This window comes from Canis lupus, chromosome 9 (genome assembly GCF_048164855.1).
Source record: "Canis lupus baileyi chromosome 9, mCanLup2.hap1, whole genome shotgun sequence".
NCBI lineage: Eukaryota > Metazoa > Chordata > Mammalia > Carnivora > Canidae > Canis > Canis lupus.
Window position 1 is genome coordinate 23,902,304 of NC_132846.1, and position 23,228 is coordinate 23,925,531.

Below are 23,228 nucleotides of genomic sequence, written 5' to 3' on the forward strand. Positions count from 1 at the left end.
TCTGAGATCACATGTCTAATAAGCTGTTAGGTATTTTTGATGCTCTTATTTGTGAACCACATATTGAGAGCCAGGCTTAAGTAATATTAAGCTTCCATATTCTGGTAAACTTAAGAGGCAAGCTGAAAATGAAAAATAAAGGGTCAAGGGTCTGAAGAATGTGGGAAAGTTTTAGAATACTTATTATGACAGGGGTGCCTAGGTGGCTCATTCAGTTAAGTGTCCAAATCTTGATTTCGACTCAGGTAATGATAACCGGGTCCTGGGATTGAGCTCTGAATTGGGGTCTGTACTCAGAGGGAAATTTGCTTGAGATTCTCCCTCTCCCTGTACCTTTCCCTCCATATTCACTCACCTTCTAAATAAATAAAATATTTTAAAACAAAAGTTAATATGTTGCAAATTTAAAGGTGAAAATTATTAAGCTGCACTAATGCATTTATTGTGAATTAATCTTAAAAATTGAGATTTTTCTTGGAGGCTTGATTGTTTCTAATAAGTTTTTTTTTTTTTTTTTAAAGATTTTAGTTATTTATTCATGAAAGACAGAGAGAGAGAGAGGCAGAGTACAGAGGCAGAGGGAGAAGCAGGCTCCATGCAGGGAGCCTGACGTGGGACTCGATCCCAGGTCTCCAGGATCATGCCCTGGACTGAAGGCGGCGCCAAACCACTGAGCCACCCGGGCTGCCCCTAATAAGTTGTTTTTTATTTTTCTTTTTAAAATGATTGGAATATCTCAAAGAAAAACCTCTTAGTTTAAGCATGTCAAAATCATGAACAGCCCTGAAAACAGTATCCAATATCAGTACAGATGTTAGATTGTAATGTTAGATTTCAGTAAGTAGTCGTCATCACTGATTTCTCTTTTCCTTTTAAAAAAAATTTTTTTAAAGTAATTTTTGCACTCATGACCCCAAGATCAAGTGTTACACACTCTACTGATAGAGCCAGCCAGACATCCCTGATTTTCTTTTTTTAATTTTACTAGATGTCTAAAGAATTTGAGGGGTGCCTGGATTGCTCAATCAGTTAAGCATCTGCCTTCGGCTCAGGTCATGATCCCAGGGTCCTGGGATCCAGCCCTCCCCAGCTCCCTGCTCAGCAGGAAATTTGCTTCTCTCTCTCCCTCTGCTCCTCCAGATGCTTGTGCTCTTGCCCTCTTTCTCAAATAAATAAATAATCTTTAAGAAAAAAAGAAAAGAGAGAGAGAAAGAAAGAATTTGAAAATTTTTTAAGTTTAATGCTTGTCAAAATCCTTAACAACCCAAAACCCTAGATGGGGTTCTCACTGTAGATGATCTAGTTAAAAACTTTAAAATAATTTTAAAATAAAATTTTAAAAATAAACCTTAAAAACATATTAAATAAAACAATGTATACTTATATATATTTTCCCATCTTGAAAAAGGCTATAATAGTGCCCTTGATAGGGACACCTGAGTGGCTCAGTGGTTGAGTGTCTGTCTGTGGCTTGGTCCTAGGATCAAGTCCCACATTGAGCTCCTCAAGGAGCCCAATGTCTCTGCCTCTCTCTCTGTGTCTCTCCTGAAAAAATAAAATCTTAAAAACAACAAAAAAACCCCCAATGCCCTTGATAAATGGACAGCACATATCCATACCTTGTATACATATTTTTATTTCCCTGTAACATTTTTACCTAGGGCCATATCAGCTGTATATATTAAATGCAACCTTTCTCAAAGAAACCAACTTTCTTTCCTCATAGATGCAGAAAAAACAAGAGTCATATAACCAAGAATTATGTTTCATTATATGAGTACATATTTCATATCCTTTTACAGTGATTTAAATGGCAATAAAAACATGTATTTAACATATCTGAAGGTTATTTACATATCCTTTAACCTGTTTCTTTGATAGTTAATAATATGTAAAAGACAAGGGTAAATTAAAAATATATTTGGTGATCTCTGATTTGCATTTTTATCTTAATTTTAAGTTCAGGATCTATAAATATTATACTTAAAATCTTAAAGTTAACTAAGGGTTTGAAAATTACAACACAGGCTAGCATATTAATCATTTATAGGATTTGTGGCGTTATAGGAATTGATCCCTTTTAATAAAGATACCTATTATAAAACTTAATTGAACTCATGATTTTACAATTTTTATTTTGAAAAGGAGTGATATTAACATATCTAACCTGTGGAGCCAGTGGAGGAAATTTAAGACATTTGAGTTAGTTAGGCTTTTCCTGAGAAGATAAGTTCAAGTTTGTGTGATTATATCATACTGATATTATTAGACTTTTCCTGAGAAGATAAATTCAAGTTGGCACAATTATATCATTGTTTGTGCAATTGATATAATTGTTTGTGCAATATTATTCTATATGGTGATAAAATATGGGCAAAGACAAATAACTGTTTTTAAATTAGTTTTATTTGTCCAAAGTGCTATTTTTGAAAGGGTTTTTTTATATGAACCTTTCCTGTATAGTTATATACTGGATATTAAAACTTTAAAGTATGTTTAAGAACAATTTTTTTTCAAAAAAAAAAAGAACATTGTTTTTCTTCATTAACCAAGGTTGTTAACTAATCTCACAGCTAGTCTGTGTTTTCTCTTGAATGTACAGCTTTTGCCAAGACTGTTGTTTTCCTTAAATAAACAGTCATAAGAAGTAAAGAAATCTTAGAAGTCTTTTGGCTTATTTAGTTTAATGTGACATAAGCACTTACCCTCTTAAAAGATTTTAGTATGTTGACTGAAACAACACGATTTTATTCTGATAGATTAATAGGATCTATAGAAAGAAATGATATACCAATCTGTTTGCTAAAAAATATTTTATATTCATAAAATGGAAAAATTTTACCTTCCGAATAACTTAGTAGATCTAATTATGATAGAGCAGCAAAATTTAAGATAGAAGCAGGTGCCAGTCTATTAATGTTGACCAGGTAAAGAAACAAAAAAATACTTAATCACTGTTAGATTCATCATTATTGATTGTTTTTTTAAAAAAATAACTACCATAGGGGAAGAGAGGAAAAAATAAAACAAGATGAAATCAGAGAGGGAGACAAACCAAAAGAGACTCTTAAATCATAGGAAACAAAGTGAGGGTCGCTGGGGGCAGGGAGATGGAGTAATTGGGTGATAACATTAAGGAGGACACTTGGTGTAATGAGCACCAAGTATTATATAAGACTGATGAATCAGGGGATCCCTGGGTGGCGCAGGGGTTTAGCGCCTGCCTTTGGCCCAGGGCGCGATCCTGGAGACCCGGGATCGAATCCCACGTCGGGCTCCCGGTGCATGGGGCCTGCTTCTCCCTCTGCCTATGTCTCTGCCTCTCTCTCTATCTCTGTGTGACTATCATAAATAAATAAAAATTAAAAAAAAAAAGACTGATGAATCACTGAGCTCTATCTCTGAAACCAATAATACATTATATGTTAATTAATTGGATTTAAATAAAAATAAATAAATATAACTACCACAAATTTGTTGAGATTCTTTTCTTGAAGAGTTGCAAACCAATTCTCCTCTACTTGCACGTGTCTGGACTTAATGACTCAATTCTACCAAATAAAGTAGAAATAATGGTGTGTGACTTTAGAAACTAGGTCATAAAAAGGCACTGTAGCTTCCATCTTTGTTGCTGTCTTTCTTGGATTGCTTGCTCTGGAGGAAGCCAACTGCCCCATCATGAGCAGCCCTGGAGAGACCCAGGTAGCAAAGAACTAAGGCCTTCTGCCAGGAGCCACTGAGTGAAGTTCAAGGATCCTTCACTTAGTCAAGCCTTCCATTGACAACAGCCTAGCCAATATCTTGATTGCAGTGTCCAAGGTATATGAACCATTCAGTTAAGCCACTTGTAAATTCATGATCCACAGAAAAAAAGATAATAAATATTCATTGTTTTAAGCTACAATACTTTGGGATAACACATTATATAGCAGTAGATAACTAATAGACTGAGAATTGTGATTCTCAAGAATTTGGAGAGACATTCTTTATTTTTTTCCCAGTGCCCATATCTTGTACAGTAATGGCATTGAATTTTCTTAGTTTTTAAAAAGGATAAACTGCTGAGTGAAGTAAGTCAGTTGGAGAAGGACAAACATTATATGTTCTCATTCATTTGGGGAATATAAATAATAGTGAAAGGGAATATAAGGGAAGGGAGAAGAAATGTGTGGGAAATATCAGAAAGGGAGACAGAACGTAAAGACTGCTAACTCTGGGAAACGAACTAGGGGTGGTAGAAGGGGAGGAGGGCGGGGGGTGGGCGTGAATGGGTGACGGGCACTGGGGGTTATTCTGTATGTTAGTAAATTGAACACCAATAAAAAATTTAAAAAAAAATAAAAAATAAAAAATAAAAAAAAATAAAAAAAATAAAAAGGATAAACTTTGAGGTTTGGAAAACTATTAAATATTGTTTTGTTTGGCTTTTGGAAACCGTGATTTCTCTGAGGGTTCCTATTGTATAATTTCTTTACTATCCTTTAGCTTCAGAGTTTTAAAGTAATATTTAATTTACACTTACTCAGTTATTTAGAGAAATTGAAGGAAGAAGTTGATCATTGAATATTATAGGTTTTGCTTCCTTTCATCTTTGGTATGGGAATTTGATTTTTGTAGACAGATTTTATTGACAGGTGGATATTGGGCCCATTCTAAGTAAACATGAAAGGTTTACATGGGGAAAGAGAGTTCTGGTTATGAGAGTAAAGGAGCTAACATCACTACCTTTAAAAATGAACATAAACAGAACACACCAATAAGGAAAGGATATTGTAGATTCCCTTTTAGCTGTCACGTGCCCAGGATACTGTCATCCAGCAGAAATCACATAATAGATCATGAAATCAAAACCCACTTCTGCCCTGCTGCCATGTGTAGCAACGGTTATCCATTTGTTCTTTTAAAGTCAGAACCAGAATGAGGCTTTACCAAGAATCAGATTTACCATGCAAGAGCCATGTTGCTCAGTCAGTTATAGGAGGAAAGGTTAGCTGAGGACTCAAGGGCCTAAGTCTCAGAAAAGGTATGCTTTCAGGCCATGTGTTTGATTCTCTTTTAGGACCTGTAAAGACAGCATATTAGTGAAATCTCCAGAAATAAACGTCAAACCAAGGAGTCAGAAATACTTAGTTTGTTATTTTGCAGTGCAGTTTGTGTTCTTACATGTAGGAGAATCAAATCATTGGCTAAATTAAGGAAAAACTAGAAATAATCTTGCTTGCATATTTTGTGGGTAAACTGGTTAGCTGACAGCTACAAAAAGTTATTCTGCTTTTGTGTAGGAAGCCTGAGGATATTAAAGAAACCATTTTAGTTGTTTTAAAAAGATATTTTAGCTATATAACATATATGACAACATTTCTAAGGTCTGCCAGTCACCTTCAGTTAGCACTGCTACTTTAAGCCAGATATGCACCATTTCCCTCATTGAAATTTCTTCCTAATCATTAAAAAAAAAAAAAAAAAAAAGATTTGGAAGCAAATAGGAGAATGGCATAACTAGTCGATGAAATATTAGATAGCCTTTAAAAATGCACAAGAGGGACGCCTGGGTGGCTCACTCGTCAAACATCTGCTTTAAGCTCAAAGCGTGATCTGGGGTCTTGGGATTGAGTCCGCATTGGGCTCCCTGTGGGGAGTCTGCTTCTCCCTCTCTCTATGTCTCTGCCTCTCTCTTTGTGTCTCTTGTGAATAAATAAATAAAATCTTTAAAAAATAAATAAAAAACAAAAATGTACAATAATATGTGCATAATAATGTTCGCTACAAGATTATAATAGTGAAAAGTTGTGACAAAATGTCAGGAACTATGAGTCCAATAATGATATGAAATACTGGCCAACTATTAGAATCAGCAGATATATATGGATTAACACAGAATGATGTCTACAACATGATGAGCACTTACTGTGTGCCAGAGTATTATGTGATCTATTTTTATTTTTTAAAAACACTGTCTAAAATAAATGGATAAAAATAGCTTATTGAAATATGTTTATATATAGAAAGAGACAGAGTTCATCAATAGAAAGCTTATGAAGGAGGTACCAAAGAATAATTTGATTTTATATCTTATTTACTTCTATATTTTTTTACAATAAGCTGTTTACTACTTTTGTAATTAAAGTTTATAGCTCCTATAAGAGGGTTTAACAACATGAGAAATACTTTAATGGTAATGTTGAGTGGGAAGTAATCATATCTAGTAGCAGTTATATTTTCTTCAAGTGTACATAAAAAGTGATTTGAATAAACACAAAGATGTTTCAGAAGGAGCCTTTAGCAATCAGAATAAACTTTCTTTTTTTTTTTTTTTTTTTTTTTTTTTTTTTAGAGTGAGCAAGTGGGGGCAGAGCAGGGGTAGAGGAAGAGAGAATCTTAAGCAGGCTCCACGTCCACTGTGGAGCCCAACGTGAAGCTCAGTTTCATGACCCTGAGTTCATGACTTGAGCTGAAATCAAGAGTCAGATGCTTAACCAACAGAGCCTCCCAGGTTCCTCAAATATTTGTAGATTTTTCTGTAGCAAAATTTATTAATCCATGACCGACTTCTACATTTTTGAAAATTCCCCACTTACATACATTCTCTGTCACTACCACTGCCCCCCCCTTCCCATCCCCAACACCATCACTAGTTGTTATATGTATCTGGCATACACACTAATGTTCTGTCCTTTAAGCAGAAATTAATGACAGAAAATCTAAAATAAAATGTATTCCAGGGGTGCCTGGGTGGCTCAGTCTAGTCTGTTAAGTGTCTGACTTGATCTCAGCTCAGGTCTTGATCTTAGAGCCCTGACCTGTGTTGGGCTCCATGCTGGGCATGTGGAGCCTACCTTAAAAAAAAAAAAACGGGATCCCTGGGTGGTGCAGCGGTTTGGCGCCTGCCTTTGGCCCAGGGCGCGATCCTGGAGACCCCGGATCGAATCCCACGTCGGGTTCCCTGGTGCATGGAGCCTGCTTCTCCCTCTGCCTGTGTCTCTGCCTCTCTCTCTCTCTGTGACTATCGTAAATAAATAAAAATTTTAAAAAAATGTATTCCATAGTATAGAATTAATTCTGGATTACTCACTATTTTAACTGGGTTAATATGTCTTCTTTTAATGTAGCTAATCAAAAGTTCTTGTGATTGGTTAATTTTTATTCTATTTAATACAAACTACTGTATAATCAGTCCTAGAAATACTTTGAGAAAGTAAAGTCCTTTTTTCATTTGGAGCATTATTTATTTTTCTTTGGTATTTTCTGGGTTAAATTTTGAAGATGTTAATTGGTTTTTCACAGAATTTGTTGAAGTGTAACAAGTTCTCTGAGGATTTAGTAGTTCATATCTTGTAAGAGTCAAGTAGCTAATAAGTTTTCAAATAGACATATTTTTTAATTTTATTGTTTTTCATTGTTACTTGATACTTGGCAAAGTTTGCAAAGAAGCATACTGAAAAAGCTTATAGTTTACCACTTGTCTAGATTTGATTGTGTATAAGCTCCAAATAAATATACAGATAATAAATATAATTTCTATTCACTCAAAAATGTTTTTTTTTTAGTTTTTAAGATTATTTATTTTTAAGTAATTTCTACACCCAAAATGGGGCTCAAACTCACAACCCCAAGGTCAAGAGTCACATGCTCTTCTGACTGGGCCTGCCAGGCACCCCTGTTCACTCAGTTTTTAAAATATGCTATAGCCATATTGAATGTGAAGTGATCCAGAACAATTGAGGTCATCATTGGTGAAGAATTCTGAACACTTGAATCATCTCTCATTTAGTTCTTTAACTATGATTGTTCTTTAACTTCAAAATTCTATCCTGGCAGTTTTATACCTTAAGGATCAAAAGGGGCATGTGAAAAAAAAATTGGATGCTGTAAAATTCTAGACATATAAAAGGATCAGACACTTGGTTTTAACTAAAAGATCTATTATAAGAAAATCTCCTAAGGGAACTGTGACATGGGTTACCATGTATACATTTTTATTTTGGCTATAGAATATGGATACTAAATTTGCCACAGTAAGACTAGTAGAGTGGGGTGCTTACTGGTTCAATGACCTTTAGTTGGCATTTACTGTGTAATGCTCAAGGTTGGCCTAGTGTGATAGTCTATACTGCTAAATCAGAAATATCCTTTGCTCTATTCAAGTTGTTTTTTAATTCTGTCATTTACATTCTTTCCTTCCTAGCTGCCAGATGTGTACTTTAGGAAGGTAGGTACAGAAAAAGTTTGGGGCAAAGTAATAAAAAGAAGCAAAATTATAGAATTTCTATCATGGAATGAAAAATACTGTTAGTGTACCATAATATATGTGGATGTTTATTTATATCATTGTATACTTGATAAATTTAATATTTTTCTTTTAATCTGAATTTCACAATTAGGTCTAAATTATCCTGTCATATTTATTACCAAGTAGATGTAACACAAATTTGCTAATTTATTATTCTCTTACAGTTTTCAGCATATGATTTCATCCCATCTCCAAAATTAAAGCCCTCTCAAGGAATGCCAGTCAATGATGATTTATGTTTTAGCAGAAAAAGAGTGTCAAGAAACTTATTTCAGAATAGCCGGGATTATAACCCAGATTCTCTTCCTGTATGTACTGCTGGTAAGTAAAAGATGCTGGTAATGGACATGTTAGAAACTAAGTTAAAGCTTGCTAAACTTAATAATTCATTTAAGAGCTCAAAGGATTTATAATCTAGTAGACAGTTTATTTGCTAAAGATCTGGTAAGAATGGGGGGCCTGGGTGGCTTAAATTGATTGAGTGGCCCACTCTTGATTCTGCTCAGGTCATGATTTCAGCGTTGGGAGATCTAGCCCTGTGTTGGGCTCCAGCAGAGTATGGAGCTTGCTTGGAATTCTCTCTCTCTCTCTCTCTCCGTCTCCCCCACCTCCCCTACTCCCTTGTGCATGCTCTTTTCTCACTTGATCTCAAAAAAAAAAAAAAAAAAAAATCTGGTAAGAATGGACGCTGATATAATTGTTTCCTAAGACCCTGGAAGGGCTTCTCACTGAAACCCTTTAAGTAGTAATGTAAGGTAATATTTACTTAATCAACAATCCACATTTATTGAGTGTCTCCTCTATGTCAGATACTTTGCTAGGTACTGGGGTTATGGCAGAAAGTTTATAATAGAACTACCCTATGATCCAGTAATTGCACAGCTAGGTATTTACCCAAAGGTATAAAAATACTGATTCAGAGGACACATGCACCCGATGTTTATAGCAGCATTATCACCAATAGCCAAATTAAGGAAAGAGCCCAAATGTCCATTGACTAATGAATTGATAAAGAGGTGTGGTATTAAAAAAAAAAAAAAAAAAAAAAAAGATGTGGTATAGAGGTACCTGGGTGGCTCAGTCTGTTAAGTGTCTGCCTTTGGCAAAGGTCATGATCCTGGGGTAGCACCTGGGATTGAGCCCTGCATCAGGTTCCCTGCTCAGCGGAGAGTCTGCTTCTCCTTCTGCCTTTACCCCTGCTTGTGATCTCTCTCTCTCTCTCTCTCTCTCTCAAATAAATAAAATAAAATCTTTAAAATAAATAAATAGGTGATGGATATTAAGGAGGACACTTGTTGGGATCTGTACCATGTACTGTATATAAGTGACGAACCACTAAATTCTATACCTGAAACTAATATTATACTGTATTTTAACTAACTGGAATTTAAATACAAACTTCGGTTGGGAGGGGAGAAAAAAAGCCAGATCTGGGGAAATGTTCCCTGGTAAGAGGAGGAAACATGTAGAAAGAAAGTTTTTTGTGTATATTTTTCAATATACCTTTTTTTGTACTTTTCTGGTCTCTCTTCTGTTCTTGAACCCCTGATACTAATCAGATATGCCAATAGCAAAACTATCCCTTTCTTGCCTGCCTAGTTCACTGTATAATTTATTCCTATAGTTATTCCTATACAAATGAAATCAATATTTCTGAAATTAGATGTATTTATGAAATAAAGTTAACATTTACTTTTATGTTTTTCTCTTCCTTCCAAAGGCAGTACTGGGACTCATCAGACAAATGTTTCTGGCAAATATGGACAACTTGGATTTTCACAGATATTTGGGAAAACTGGAAGTGTGGATTCTGACTTACAGTACCTTGGGACAACTAACAATCATCAAGATAAAGGTTTAAATTTCAACTTTATTTGAATATAAATGATTTATGAATATTATGTGGGATTTCCAAATGTTGTTTGCATGTTATTTTGTGAAATTTATTCATTGCAAAAAAGAAAACGATGTATTTTTTTCTTTTTTTAAGATTTTATTTATTCATGAGACAGAGAGAGAGAGAGAGAGGCAGAGACATAAGGCAGAGAGAAAAGCAGGCTCCTCACAGGGAGCCTGATGTGGGACTCGATCCCCAGACGCAGGATCACGCCCTGAGCTGAAGGCAGATGCTCAACCACTGAGCCACCCAGGCTTCCTGATGTTGTATTTTTAATAATTTTAATAATTTTTAAAAAATAATTTCCCCTAAAATGTTAGATTTAATAATCTTAATGTAGGGACACTGGATGGCTCAGTGGTTGAGCTTCTGCCTTTGGCTCAGGGCGCGATCCTAGAATCCCAGGATCAAGTCCCACATTAGGCTCCCTGCATGGAGCCTGCTTCTCCCTCTGCCTATGTCTTTGCCTCTCTGTGTCTCTCATGAATAAATAAAATCTTTTAAAAATAATAATAATGTAAATATGACTGGTGAAAATTAGAGAGTTTATTTTATTTCTTTAAAGATTTTATTTATTTATTCATGAGAGACACAGAGAGAGGGATAGAGGCAGAGACACAGACAGAGGGAGAAGCAGGCTCCATGCAAGGAGCCTGACATGGGACTCGATCCCGGGTCTCCAGGATCATGCCCTGGGCTGAAGGCAGTGCTAAGCCGCTGAGCCACCCAGGCTGCCCATAGAAACTCATGGTGGAGATGAGCATTTTAATACCAACTGATTAAAAACATTATTCATGAAGAAGTACTGTGTTAGCAAAAGACAATTATTTTCTATAACAGTTTTAACTTTTTTTGAGAGAGAGAGAGAGAGAGTGTGTGCCTGTATAAATTTCAGGGGATGGAGAGAGAGAATCTTAAGCATGGAGGCATGAGGGCCTCCATCTAAAAACAAAACTACTTTTTCAACCTGAGCCAAAATAAAGAGTCAGATGCTTAACCAGCTGAGCTACCCAGGCACCCTAGCAGTTATAACTTTTTTTTTTTTTTTTTTTGCAGTTATAACTTTTAAGGCTGCTTAGAATTTATTAAATTTCCTGTAAGGAACCATAACTTCCTGACTAGCTATCATTTCAGATATCTTATATGTCTCTAAGATATAGATCGTAAGGAAGGGCTTCAGGCTGGCTGACAGTTATATGAATTTTGGATTTGAAGGGAATTCTTTTTTTTTTTTTTAATTTTATTTATTCATTCATTCATGAGAGACACAGAGAGAGAGAGAGGCAGAGACACAGGCAGAGGGAGAAACAGGCTCCATGCAGGGAGCCCGACATGGGACTCGATCCCAGGTCTCCAGGATCATGCCCTAGGCTGAAGGCGGCGCTAAACCGCTGAGCCACCGGGGCTGCCCTGAAGGGAATTCTTTAATGTCTATGTTAATTAATAGCTTTATCAGTTATTATTTAGAGGTAGATCAAATGAAATATTTCTTTTTTTTTAATTTTTTTTAATTTTTTTTAATTTATTTTTTATTGGTGTTCAATTTACTAACATACAGAATAACCCCCAGTGCCGTCACCCATTCACTCCCACCCCCCGCCCTCCTCCCCTTCTACCACCCCTAGTTCGTTTCCCAGAGTTAGCAGTCTTTACGTTCTGTCTCCCTTTCTGATATTTCCCACACATTTCTTCTCCCTTCCCTTATATTCCCTTTCACTATTATTTATATTCCCCAAATGAATGAGAACATATAATGTTTGTTCTTCTCCGACTGACTTACTTCACTCAGCTCAAATGAAATATTTCTAGCGGTATTTTAATTTTTGTTGCATATCCTTTACTAAAGTTTTTGGAATAATAGGGATGTATCCCATCTTTGTTAATGAAAAGTAATGCTCATTTGAAATCGATAAGGAAGATTTAATTAATATAGCACTTATATTTTAGTCCTCCACTCATCACAGAGGGTCACATGACTACATAAAGTTTTTCTTTATGGTGTTACTCCCCATAAAACACTTCATCTTACTTAATGATACAGATATTTCCTGAATTTTGACTAGATAGACTTGGGATTATCTATTAGTAGAAGCAGCAAGGATTCTCTCTGTTGCTTAATCTCATCCTTTTTAGGATATCCCCAAATGATTACATTACCTTTGATAACTACCTCCACGCTCAGTGGACTGAGAACTCACTCTCAGAACTTCACAGAGGCTCTGGCTTTTCTGTAACCTCTCCAAACACCTATAAGACCGGCTATTAAAGGGATATCATATTCTTCCAAAGTCAGCATTTAACTTAATAATAGGTTGTAGATTAAAAATCTATTAGGACCACTACCATGTCAACTAATATTCTCCGTGGGATTTTTGTGGAGACCTGGGTATAGATGCCAGATACCAAACCATCCAGAAGCTTCCATGCCAGTTTTAAATCTTTTTTTTTTTTTTTTTAATTTTTAATTATTTCTGATAGTCACAGAGAGAGAGAGAGAGAGAGGCAGAGACACAGGCAGAGGGAGAAGCAGGCTCCATGCACCGGGAGCCCGACGTGGGATTCGATCCTGGGTCTCCAGGATCGCGCCCTGGGCTAAAGGCAGGCGCCAAACCGCTGCGCCACCCAGGGATCCCCCATGCCAGTTTTAAATGTTGCAGTGATTCACACCAAACATTGAAAATGTTAGTATATTTTTTGGCATTCTATTGGTTCTATTTATGTGCATAAAAAGATTTGATATTTGAGTTCTTTGTAAGAAATATTTTTAAATCTCTTAATAAAAGGAATATATAATGATACACTGACATGGAAGCATCAGAATCTTTTAATAGAGCATTGCAGTTCAAATCAGGAACTTGAAAGTTTTCATTCTGCATGTCAACTTGTGACTTAAATCCCCTATAGTGCCCTTTCCCACCCAAATAAGATTTAGGTAGAAATAAAAGTCCTAACCATGTTGTATATGAATTAAAAATAAATGATATATAATTATATGTAGTTCTTTAAGTCTTCAGAAGAAAATTTTTTTAGTGTATATAAGTTAGGCCTTTTGTTGTTGAAAATCTTAAAATTAAAATAATAAAATATTAAAGAAAATATTAAAGAAAAATTAAGGGAACCATAAATGGTTATGAATAGACTTTTGTATTAGTTGAGGAATAATTTTTTAAAAATCAAGAAAAATCAAGAAAAAGTAATAAAACACACAATAAATAGAAAGCACAAAATAAGGTGGTAGAATTAAAGCCAAATATATCAGTAGTTACCATAAATGTCAGTGGATAGAACTTAACATTTGAATAACATAGATGGGGCAGCGTGGTTGGCTCAGTGGTTTAGCGCTGCCTTCAGCCCAGGGCCTGATCCTGGAGACCCGGGATCGAGTCCCACGTCAGGCTCCCTGCATGGAGCCTGCTTCTCCCTCTGCCTGTGTTTCTGCCTCTTTCTGTGTCTCTCATGACACATAAATATAATCTTTTTAAAAAATAAATAAATAAATAACATAGATGGTTTTATTTATTAGAATGCTGGGGGGTTTTTGGTTTATTTTTTTTCCAATTTTTAAAAGTTTTTATTTAAATTCCAGTTCATTAACACACAGTGTAGTATTAGTTCCAGGTTTACAATATAGTGATTCAGCACCTGTATTTTTGACGCTATCACAGAAAGGAAGAAAACCATATAAATGTGTCAGGATGCGGTTAAAATTCAACATCTGCATGATTACAAATTCATAGCAAAACTATAAATAACTTTCTTAACCGGATTAATATCTGTTAATACCTATAGCAACTAGATTTAGTGTTAAAATATTAGAATTCACTTAATTTTTTTAAACCTTAGCTTTTTTATTAATTTTTATTTAAGATTCTGCTTATTCATGAGAAACACACAGAGAGAGGCAGAGACATAGGCAGAGGGAGAAGCAGGCTTCCTGGGGGGAGCCTGATGTGGGACTTGATCCCAGGACCCCAGGGTTACCACCTGAGCCAAAGGCAGACACTCAACCACTGAGCCACCCAGGTGCCCCTGGAATTCACTTTAAAGTCAAGAGTAAGATAAAAATGTTCCCTGTTACCATTGCTTTTGAACATTTAGTTATTAATCCATCCCTCTAGTACTAATTGGGAAGCAGGCACTGTTCTAGAATCTAAAGATCAAAATCTAGTAGAGGACAAAACAAAGGAATAAGAAGAAAAAAAATGACTGTTGTGAAGAAAAATAAGGCAGGGGACAGAAGGTGATAAGGAAAGTTTCTTTGGACTGAAAATGTTTAAGCAGAAACCCAAATGAAGTGAGGGTGTGTGTTACATGGATACCTGGAGAAAGAGCATTCCAGAAAGAGAGAACAAAGTACAAATGCTCTGAAGTAGGACCATATTGGCTTATTGGGCCAGTAGCAAGGTCAGTGGAATGAGGAGAGTAATATTCAAAGATAACATGGGGCCTTGCAGGATATAGTATTTGGGAGTTTATCCTGAGTGGGAAGGGAAGATATGAGAGGTTTTGGAGAGAGAAAAAAATAGCATGGTTTGACTATTTTTTTAAAAGATCAGAGTTGCTATATAGAGAATAAGTTCAGTAGCAATGGAGGCAGGGTACAAAGCAAACTAGTTAGGATATGGCAGTTGTAAAGATAAGAGATGGTATGGTTTGCCTTAGTAAGGAAGCAATGAAAGTGATGAGAATTAGGTGGGTTCTGATATACAAGGTGGCCATAAAGTTTGGAAACATAGTTAAGTTTATAATGTATGCTAATATAATATGAATAAGCCATTTATTATGTATTCACTGAAGTTTTCAGACTCAGTAATCACCTTGTGTTGCTAATGTAGGACCAGGAAGATTTATTAATGGACTAGATGTGAAGTTTGTGAGAAGAATCAAGGATTAGTCCAATATTATTGGCCTGAGCAATTTGAGGAATAGAGCTGCCCTTTACCAAGAAGAGGAAATTTAGGAGAAGAGTAGATTTGACCGTGAAATCAAGAGTTTTGTTTTGAAAATGTTAGTTTGGGACAACTGTCTCTTTAATGAAGATATTGAGTGGCATTTTGTTATTAGATCTGGATACAAAGGAAAATCCATGCTAAAAATTTGGGAATCATTGTATTCTCTATCTAGGGAGAGCCTAGCTCAAACTTAAAAGTATAAAATTTGTAGAGGAAGAAACAAAAATTATCATTACTTTCAAATAAAATGTGATACAATATGGTAATTAAGAGGACTTGGAAGCCACAGTGCCTGGGTCTGTATCCCAGCTTTATGATTTCCTAGTATGTGATTTTGGTAATTTACTTATCCCAGTTACATTTTTTCTTTAAATCTATAAGATAAGAATAGTACCCACAAGGTTGATAAGATAAGAATAGTACCCGCAAGGTTGTCGTGAGGATTACATTAGTTAATACACAGGGTGCCTGGGTGACTCAGGTAGTTGAGCATCTGCTGTCAGCTCAGGTCGTGATTTTGGGACCTGAGATCCAGCCCCAGGTCTGTCTCCCTGCTCAGTGGGAAGTCTACTTGTCCCTCTCCTTCTGCCCCTCCCCTGTATGTGTGTGCACACATGTGCTCTCTCTCTCTTTTACTCTCTCTAATGAATAAATAAAATCTTTAAAAAATAAATAAAAATACACTTTTCTAAAAAAATTAGTTAATATACATGAAGTGTTTGAATACCATTTGGAACAGAGTAAAGTGTTCAATAAGCATTAGCTCCCATAATTATATTATTAAAATTACTAGATTATCTACAAAGAAAATCTGAAAGGATATATAGAAAACTGTTAAAATATTAAACAATTTAGCAAGGTAGCCCAATATAAAGCCAGAATATAAGGTTAATAAAGTTACTAGACACTAGGAACTTTCAGAAAATATAATTTTTAAGAAAAATTACAATATCAACAAAAATCTATAAGTATATGGAAATCTAACAATATTTACATACCTTTTATTATGAAAACTAAAATATATTTCTGAGAGACTTTAAAAAAGACCTAAATAAACTAAAGGAGATCCCACATTTTTAAACAGGGAGGCTAACTATCAGCAAAATGGCAGTTATTCCTAGATTGATCTTAAATTCAGTGTCATTACAATAAAAAACCCAACCAGGATCTTGTATAGGACCTGGCAGGCTGACCCTGAAATACATATAAAAGAATAGAAGGCCAAGAATTGCCAAAATAAGTTAAAGAAGATTAAAAAAACGAAGGACACCCAATCCTGTTGGATAGAATCATGATAAATAAAACATTGTAATACTAGTGTGGGGATAGACAAAATAGACTATGAACCAATAAGAAGCCCCTAAGTGTGTGTGTATACATACACACGTGTATGTGTTGGGGGGAGCTTTATAGATAAAAGGACAGTTTAAAACATGGCACTGGGGGATGCCTGGGTAGCTTAGTGGTTGAGCATCTGCCTTTAGCTCAGGTCATGATCCCAGGGTCCTTTAGCTCAGGTCATAATCCCAGGGTCCTAGGATCGAGGCCCGTATCAGGCTTCCTGCAGGGAACCTTCTTCTCCCTCTGCCTATGTTTCTGCCTCTTTCTGTGTCTCTCATGAATAAATAAATAAAATATTTTAAAAAATAAAATTAAAACACGGCACTGGGAAAATTATACTATCTATACAGAAAAAGTTAAATTGGATCTTTACCTTATACTACACAAGGAGAAATAAACACCAGATGGGATAAAAACCTGAACATAAAAAGCAAAAACGGGGGCACCTGGGTGGCTCAATGGTTGAGCATCTGCCTGTGGCTCAGGTCATGATCCCAGAGTCCTGGTATCGGGTCCCACATCGGGCTCCCCAAGAGAAGCCTGCTTCTCTCTTTGCCTATGTCTCTGTCTCTTTCTCTGTCTCTCGTGAGTAAATAAATAAAATCTTTTAAAAAAACAAAAACAATTTAAACTCTTAGGTGTATATACATAAATAACATATTCTCTTCTGGTTTTTTACAGTGTATGCAAGCCTCAATTTTGCCCCTAAGACACAGCAGACATTTGGTGGCCAAACAGAACGTACTTCATCACACTCTGGTCTAAATCCAAGTCCAGGAGGCTTCATCCTTCCATCCTATCCTCTCTCATCACCTCGAACTAGTCCAAAGCACACATCTCTTACTGTATCTCCAAAGAAGTCTCAGGATAATTCCGTTAACTTCTCTAATTCCTGGCCTCTTAAAAGCTTTGAAGGACTACCAAAGCCAAGTCCCCAGAAAAAGCTTGTCAGCCAAAAATCATCGGACCCTCCAGGTAGAACTGATGGTAAAAATTAATACTTTATTGAAATTTATTTGTGTTTTTGAATTATTGCTTTGGAGTTAGGTTGTTTGATCTTTGAAAGCTAGTAAACTGCATTTTATTTCTCTGAATTAATAAGCATCTAGGAAAATAATAGTATGTTAAAAAGATCAAACATGTAATACAAAATGCAAATGAAGTTGTTATTTCTTTTCTTTTCTTAATTTTATACTTCAAAATCCTTTTTCAGAATTAGGCAACTAATAATGCTTTGTAATGAACATGAATGTGAACAGCCTGAGAGCCTAAGTAACAATTTTAGCTTTAGAAATATAAAATGTCATTCATATAATTATTATAATTAATGTTTAGTATCCATTTATTCTACATTTTTTTTGAATTTGAATTTTAGTGTATGTTAAATTTATTTTAAAGAGTTTTCTATTATTAACTAAAATATTCTTTTCTTACCAAGAGCCCTCTCCAAAATATTGAAATTAGCATTTAAATTTATTCAAGACAGATCAATCTCAAAATAAAAAGTCTATTAAAAGCAGCCCTTGTATTCCACATACTTTCTTATCCCCATCCTCTGAGATGAAATGTTCCACCTTTAAACTACGCAGTAACACTGGTGTCCAGTTTATAACATTACCATAAGGTCATTTGTTGCATGGTTAGTCAGTTATATCCCTTTTTCTTAGCACTAAACCTTCATTTCCTCCATTAATTTCTTCCTATGTTTGTCTTTCCTACAAGATCAAATATTGTATTGAAAGCTGAGAGTTTATTCAGTTTGTTCTCCCGTGTGCCCAGCATTACTACTTTGCATATAATACTCATTCACATGTTGCTTACATAATTAAATGAAGCCAGGAGAATAGTCCTTCTGGCTTACTTGTGGACTTTACCATACAAATACTGGTTATGATAATGTCTATAAAAATAGAAATTTAACTTCTTATATAGTATTTTTATTTAATATGAATTTCTGATGACTCATTTTTGTTTTATTTGCTAGGTGACACTGATACTTTGATCTCATTTTAAATAGCAGTCTAATAAAAGATATTTTTTTAATTTAAAAACACTGTATTCCAAACACTTATAATTATAACTCCCACTTCCCTGAAATTAAAAAAAAAGTAAGTAAAATATATTTTTTTTCACGCAGGAGAAAATTCTCAAGAAAAACTTTCTCCAGTTCAGCTTACACCTGCCTTGGTGAGATCACCATCTTCCCGACGAGGCCTAAATGGAACCAAACCTGTCCCTCCCATACCAAGAGGAATCAACCTTTTGCCTGATAAAGCTGACTTAAGCACAGTTGGACCCAAAAAGAAAGAGCCTGATGATTTTTGGAAGGGTGAAAAAGATAGTCTTACGATTGATCTTTCAGAATTAGATATCAAAGATAAAGATTTGGATCAAGAAGAGGTTAGAGCCAAATAATAATTTTTAATAATTTTTCAATGCTTGTAATTTTCAATAATACAATAGCTTCTATTTAAGGAAAAATCAAGTACTTTTTAATTCCATAACATGTTTTTTAATAAAAATATTGCATGATCCTTATAGAAAATGCAGAAACTATAGTGAAGTATTAGGAAGAAAACTAATCATACCAAATCCCACTACCCAGAATAATTTGCCATTAACAATCTAATGTGGGATCCCTGGGTGGCGCAGCGGTTTGGCGCCTGCCTTTGGCTCAGGGCGCGATCCTGGAGACCCGGGATCGAATCCCACATCGGGCTCCTGGTGCATGGAGCCTGCTTCTCCCTCTGCCTGTGTCTCTGCCTCTCTCTCTCTCTCTCTCTCTCTCTCTGTGTGACTGTCATAAATAAAAAACAAAACAAAACAATCTAATGCGTTTCCTTTCAGTATTTCTTCTATGCAGATACTATTTCTTTTTAAGTTAAAAGTATGAGTAATACAGCAATATATTCATACACTAATTCCTCCCAAATGAACAATTTGCATATTTGTTTCCTCTTTTTATTTTTATTTTATTTTTTTAATTTTTTTATTTATTTATGATAGTCACACACACAGAGAGAGAGAGAGGTGCAGAGAAACAGGCAGAGGAAGAAGCAGGCTCCATGCAAGGAGCCCGACATGGGACTCGATCCTGGGTTTCCAGGATCATGCCCTGGGCCAAAGGCGGAGCTAAACCGCTGAGCCACCTGGGCTGCCCTGTTTTCTATTTTTAAATAAATGAAACCTAACATAGTTCCTTCCCAATCTAGTTACTCCCCCCTTCTCCACTGGAAGCAACCACTGTCACCATTAACTTGTGTTTTATGTGTTTTTGTACTTTTAATATATTAATATTTTGATATTTTATTTTATTTTATTTATTTTTTTTATATTTATTTTATAACCATAATTTATTTTGGCTTATTCCTAATTCTTTGCTATTGGAAACAATGCTGAACATTCCTGAGTATGTCTGTTTTGTATACGTACAAGTTTATCTTTATGAAACTGAAATACTATATACTCATCTTTGAATTCTCAGTCACTTCATTTATACTATAAAAATCCATTGCCAATATGACAACTCTGTACATACTAATTATGTCAGAGAAGGAATATGGTTACTATGTTACTACTACTATATGCACTATTTCCATAGATGCTTTCTTTTTATCATATTAGTCTGCCTGATGTCAGGTTTAAAAAAGTGTTTTACATTAAATATGTAAACTGAAACACTCAATGATATTTTGTGGTTTTATTTTTGCCTGTTTTTAAGATGTAAGCATCATATACTGATAGTTTGCTTAATAAAATTAATATTAATGCATATTCATTTTAAGGACATTTCTTTAACATTAAGCTGGTGTACCAAAATTGGTTCTTAATGAATTAATTAGTCATTCCCACTTCTGACTGCGTGTAAAATCTTTCCTTTCCCCTCCACTCCTAGTTTTATTCCACTGGTACTAGGAAGAGAATTCATTTAAAGGGAAGAAAATTCTAGAAGAGACATTTTCCTTCATAACTCATAAATTTCATCTGATGCTATGTATTTTTGCGTTATTTGTATGATATCTTAAAAATAACCCTTTTTCTTTAGTGAATAATTGAAAGGGTAATTTCTTTTATATAATTATTGGTAAATATAGGAGGATAGTACTATTTTTAAATATTCAACCTTCCAGGGATTTACTAGGGAAGTGACCATATAGTTGAATCAACCACTATAATTGTTATAATCAAAATGTAAGTGAAATACAGTTTATGTATTTCTGGGTTCCTTAATATTTTTTTTAAGATTTTATGTATTTATTCATGAGAGACAGAGAGGCAGACACATAGCCAGAGGGAGAAGTAGGCTCCCTGCAGGGAGCCCCACGTAGGACTCAATCCCAGGACCCCAGGATCACAACCTGAGACAAAGGCTCAACCACTGAGCCATCCAGGTGGCACAGGGTTCCTTAATTCATTCAAGGTTCCATTCCCGACTTTAATATATTTGTTTGCAATGGCAATTTCTACTCTACATTTCTAGAAATACTTGGCTTCATAAGTCATATACAGTCATCTGTTGTTCTCAGAACTCTAACAATGACAAACTTGATATAAACTTCAAATTTTATAAAGCTGATTACTTTTCACAGAATTTTTAAATGGCCACATCCATACACCAATGCCCTAAGATTAGCGAGACCTCACTGACTTCAACTCTGATGTCTACCATCTGATTCAATGAGTCCTTTACTAATTAAATTTTATTATATTAGTCATTGTTCTCAGTGCTAGAAATACCATGGTGAATAATAGCTTAAGATCCTTCCTCTTAAAGGCGCTTACGGTCTTGTTTATAAATTGGTTGTTTATAAAATATGTATCTTTACTCTGTACAAATATGTTAATATCCATCTTGTTAGTACCAGATTGGAGAATGGCTAGCTAGGTATAGTGAATGGAATTTAAAATCTAAGGATAACTTTTACTCACATAAATGTCTTGTAAAGTTAATTGTTTTTATTTTTTTCTTAGATGCAGAGCTCTCTTAGGTCCCTTCGTAATAGTGCAGCTAAGAAAAGAGCAAAACTGAGTGGCAGTACTTCTGATCTTGAAAGCCCTGATTCAGCAATTAAGCTCGACTTGATTATGGACTCACCATCTCGATCTTCCTCTCCAAACATCAGCTCTTACAGTGAAAGTGGAGTTTACAGCCAAGAATCATTGACTTCTTCTCTGTCTACAACTCCCCAGGGGAAGAGAATAATGTATTTTATTTTTTGACATGTTAAATGAATGCCAATCTTTAATTTGTAGTCTGACCCCTAATATCATATTTGAAAAAACTTTAAAACTATGTATATTCTAGGTTTTAAGATGTTGAAGTACATTTAAAAGACAGTGGAAAAATTTACAGATACTGTCTTGCATGGCTTTTGCTTGGGTCAGGTGGAGAGAGAGAACACAACCTTTAGTGCAACTTAGAGCTCCTACAATAATATAAGCCCATATTCCCCAAGCCCTAGTTGTTCTCCTGCCTAAGATTTACCCTAATATTCTGAGTTCTTTTTTTTAAAATATTTTATTTATTTATTCATAGAGACACACAGAGAGAGAGAGAGAGAGGCAGAGACACAGGCAGAGAGAGAGGCAGAGGGAGAAAGAAGCAGGCTCCATGCAGAGAGCCTGACGTGGGACTCAATCCAGGGTCTCCAGGATCAGGCCCTGGGCTGCAGGCGGCACTAAATCGCTGCGCCACCAGGACTGCCCAATATTCTGAGTTCTTTAGCTCTGTTCTGGATCATCATTTGATTCAAATCAAATCATCATTTGATTCAATGATCAAAAGATCATTCAATCTTTTGCAGTAAACCTATACCTGATATTACTGCTTTCATTGAAAACTCAGCACCAATTTCCTGTAATTGGTTAGATAAACTCTACCCAGCTATTACCTCGCTATTTCTTACATTTTGTTGTTACATTTTCTAGTAGAAGGTTAGGATTCCATGCCGTAGCTTTTGCAGCTTTCCCAGAAGCCTCTTTATTGCAGTTCTTAAATTAGAGTCTTGACTGCCCCACAACTGACAAAGAATATTTAGTATAGCAGTTCACCAAACTTTTCCAGATTACCTCAGTGACCTCTAAGTCTTAAAAAGTGATCCCACCTTGATTTCTGAGAATTTCTGTAACTCTATTCTAGGATTTTGGGGAATATCTTCCTTTATTTTGGACAAAAACCTAAGAGTAGAATTGCTAGGTCATAGAATTTATCTTTTTAAATAACTGCTGAACAGTTTTCCAGAATACTTGTGCAATTTTATACTCTCACTAGCAAAGTATGAGAGTTCCAGTTGTTTCACATCCTTGTTTATATTTGTTGTTGTCAGTCTAGTCTTATTTTTATTTTGTTGTTGTTGTCCGTCTTTTTAACTTTATTTTCCTTTGATTTTATCCTGAACCAATCTCTACATTTTTAACTTAAGTAGCAGCTTATTTTACAGTTGGAAAGTTTTCTTACTGGAAATTACTTTGTTGTAATTACCTGGGTAAAATAATGCAGTATATTTACAAAATTAATTTGGAACAGCTACATGGGCTAGTGAAGTGACTACATTTATGTTTAGTTACCAGACATTTGAAATAGCTATTTATCTTTTAGACCTAAAGTCCTTCCTTTATCTTCTATGAATGTGAAATTTTATGTTAAATATTCCTATAGCTGTAAGGTCCTATAAATAATTTGGAACATAGCTGGGTAGAAAAGTTCATTTTATACTATAATATTTAGAATTTGCTATTCCCTATGTTG

At 35.2% G+C, this 23,228-nt stretch overlaps 1 protein-coding gene across 8 annotated transcripts in view; it reads left to right on the top strand.

Annotated features, from left to right (window-relative positions):
• TOGARAM1 (TOG array regulator of axonemal microtubules 1) overlaps positions 1-23,228 on the top strand; it is a 77,965-nt gene that overhangs the window by 9,781 nt on the left and 44,956 nt on the right. For 3 of the 8 annotated variants that reach the window (XM_072838429.1, XM_072838434.1, XM_072838433.1), the window contains 6 exons: positions 8,186-8,209; positions 8,455-8,611; positions 10,011-10,145; positions 17,162-17,467; positions 18,618-18,880; positions 21,452-21,684. In XM_072838429.1, the coding sequence (XP_072694530.1) occupies positions 8,186-8,209; positions 8,455-8,611; positions 10,011-10,145; positions 17,162-17,467; positions 18,618-18,880; positions 21,452-21,684 (1,118 nt within the window). The remainder of the gene's footprint in view (positions 1-8,185; positions 8,210-8,454; positions 8,612-10,010; positions 10,146-17,161; positions 17,468-18,617; positions 18,881-21,451; positions 21,685-23,228) is intronic. The other 5 variants (XM_072838430.1, XM_072838435.1, XM_072838431.1 and 2 more) reach the window with 3 other exon arrangements.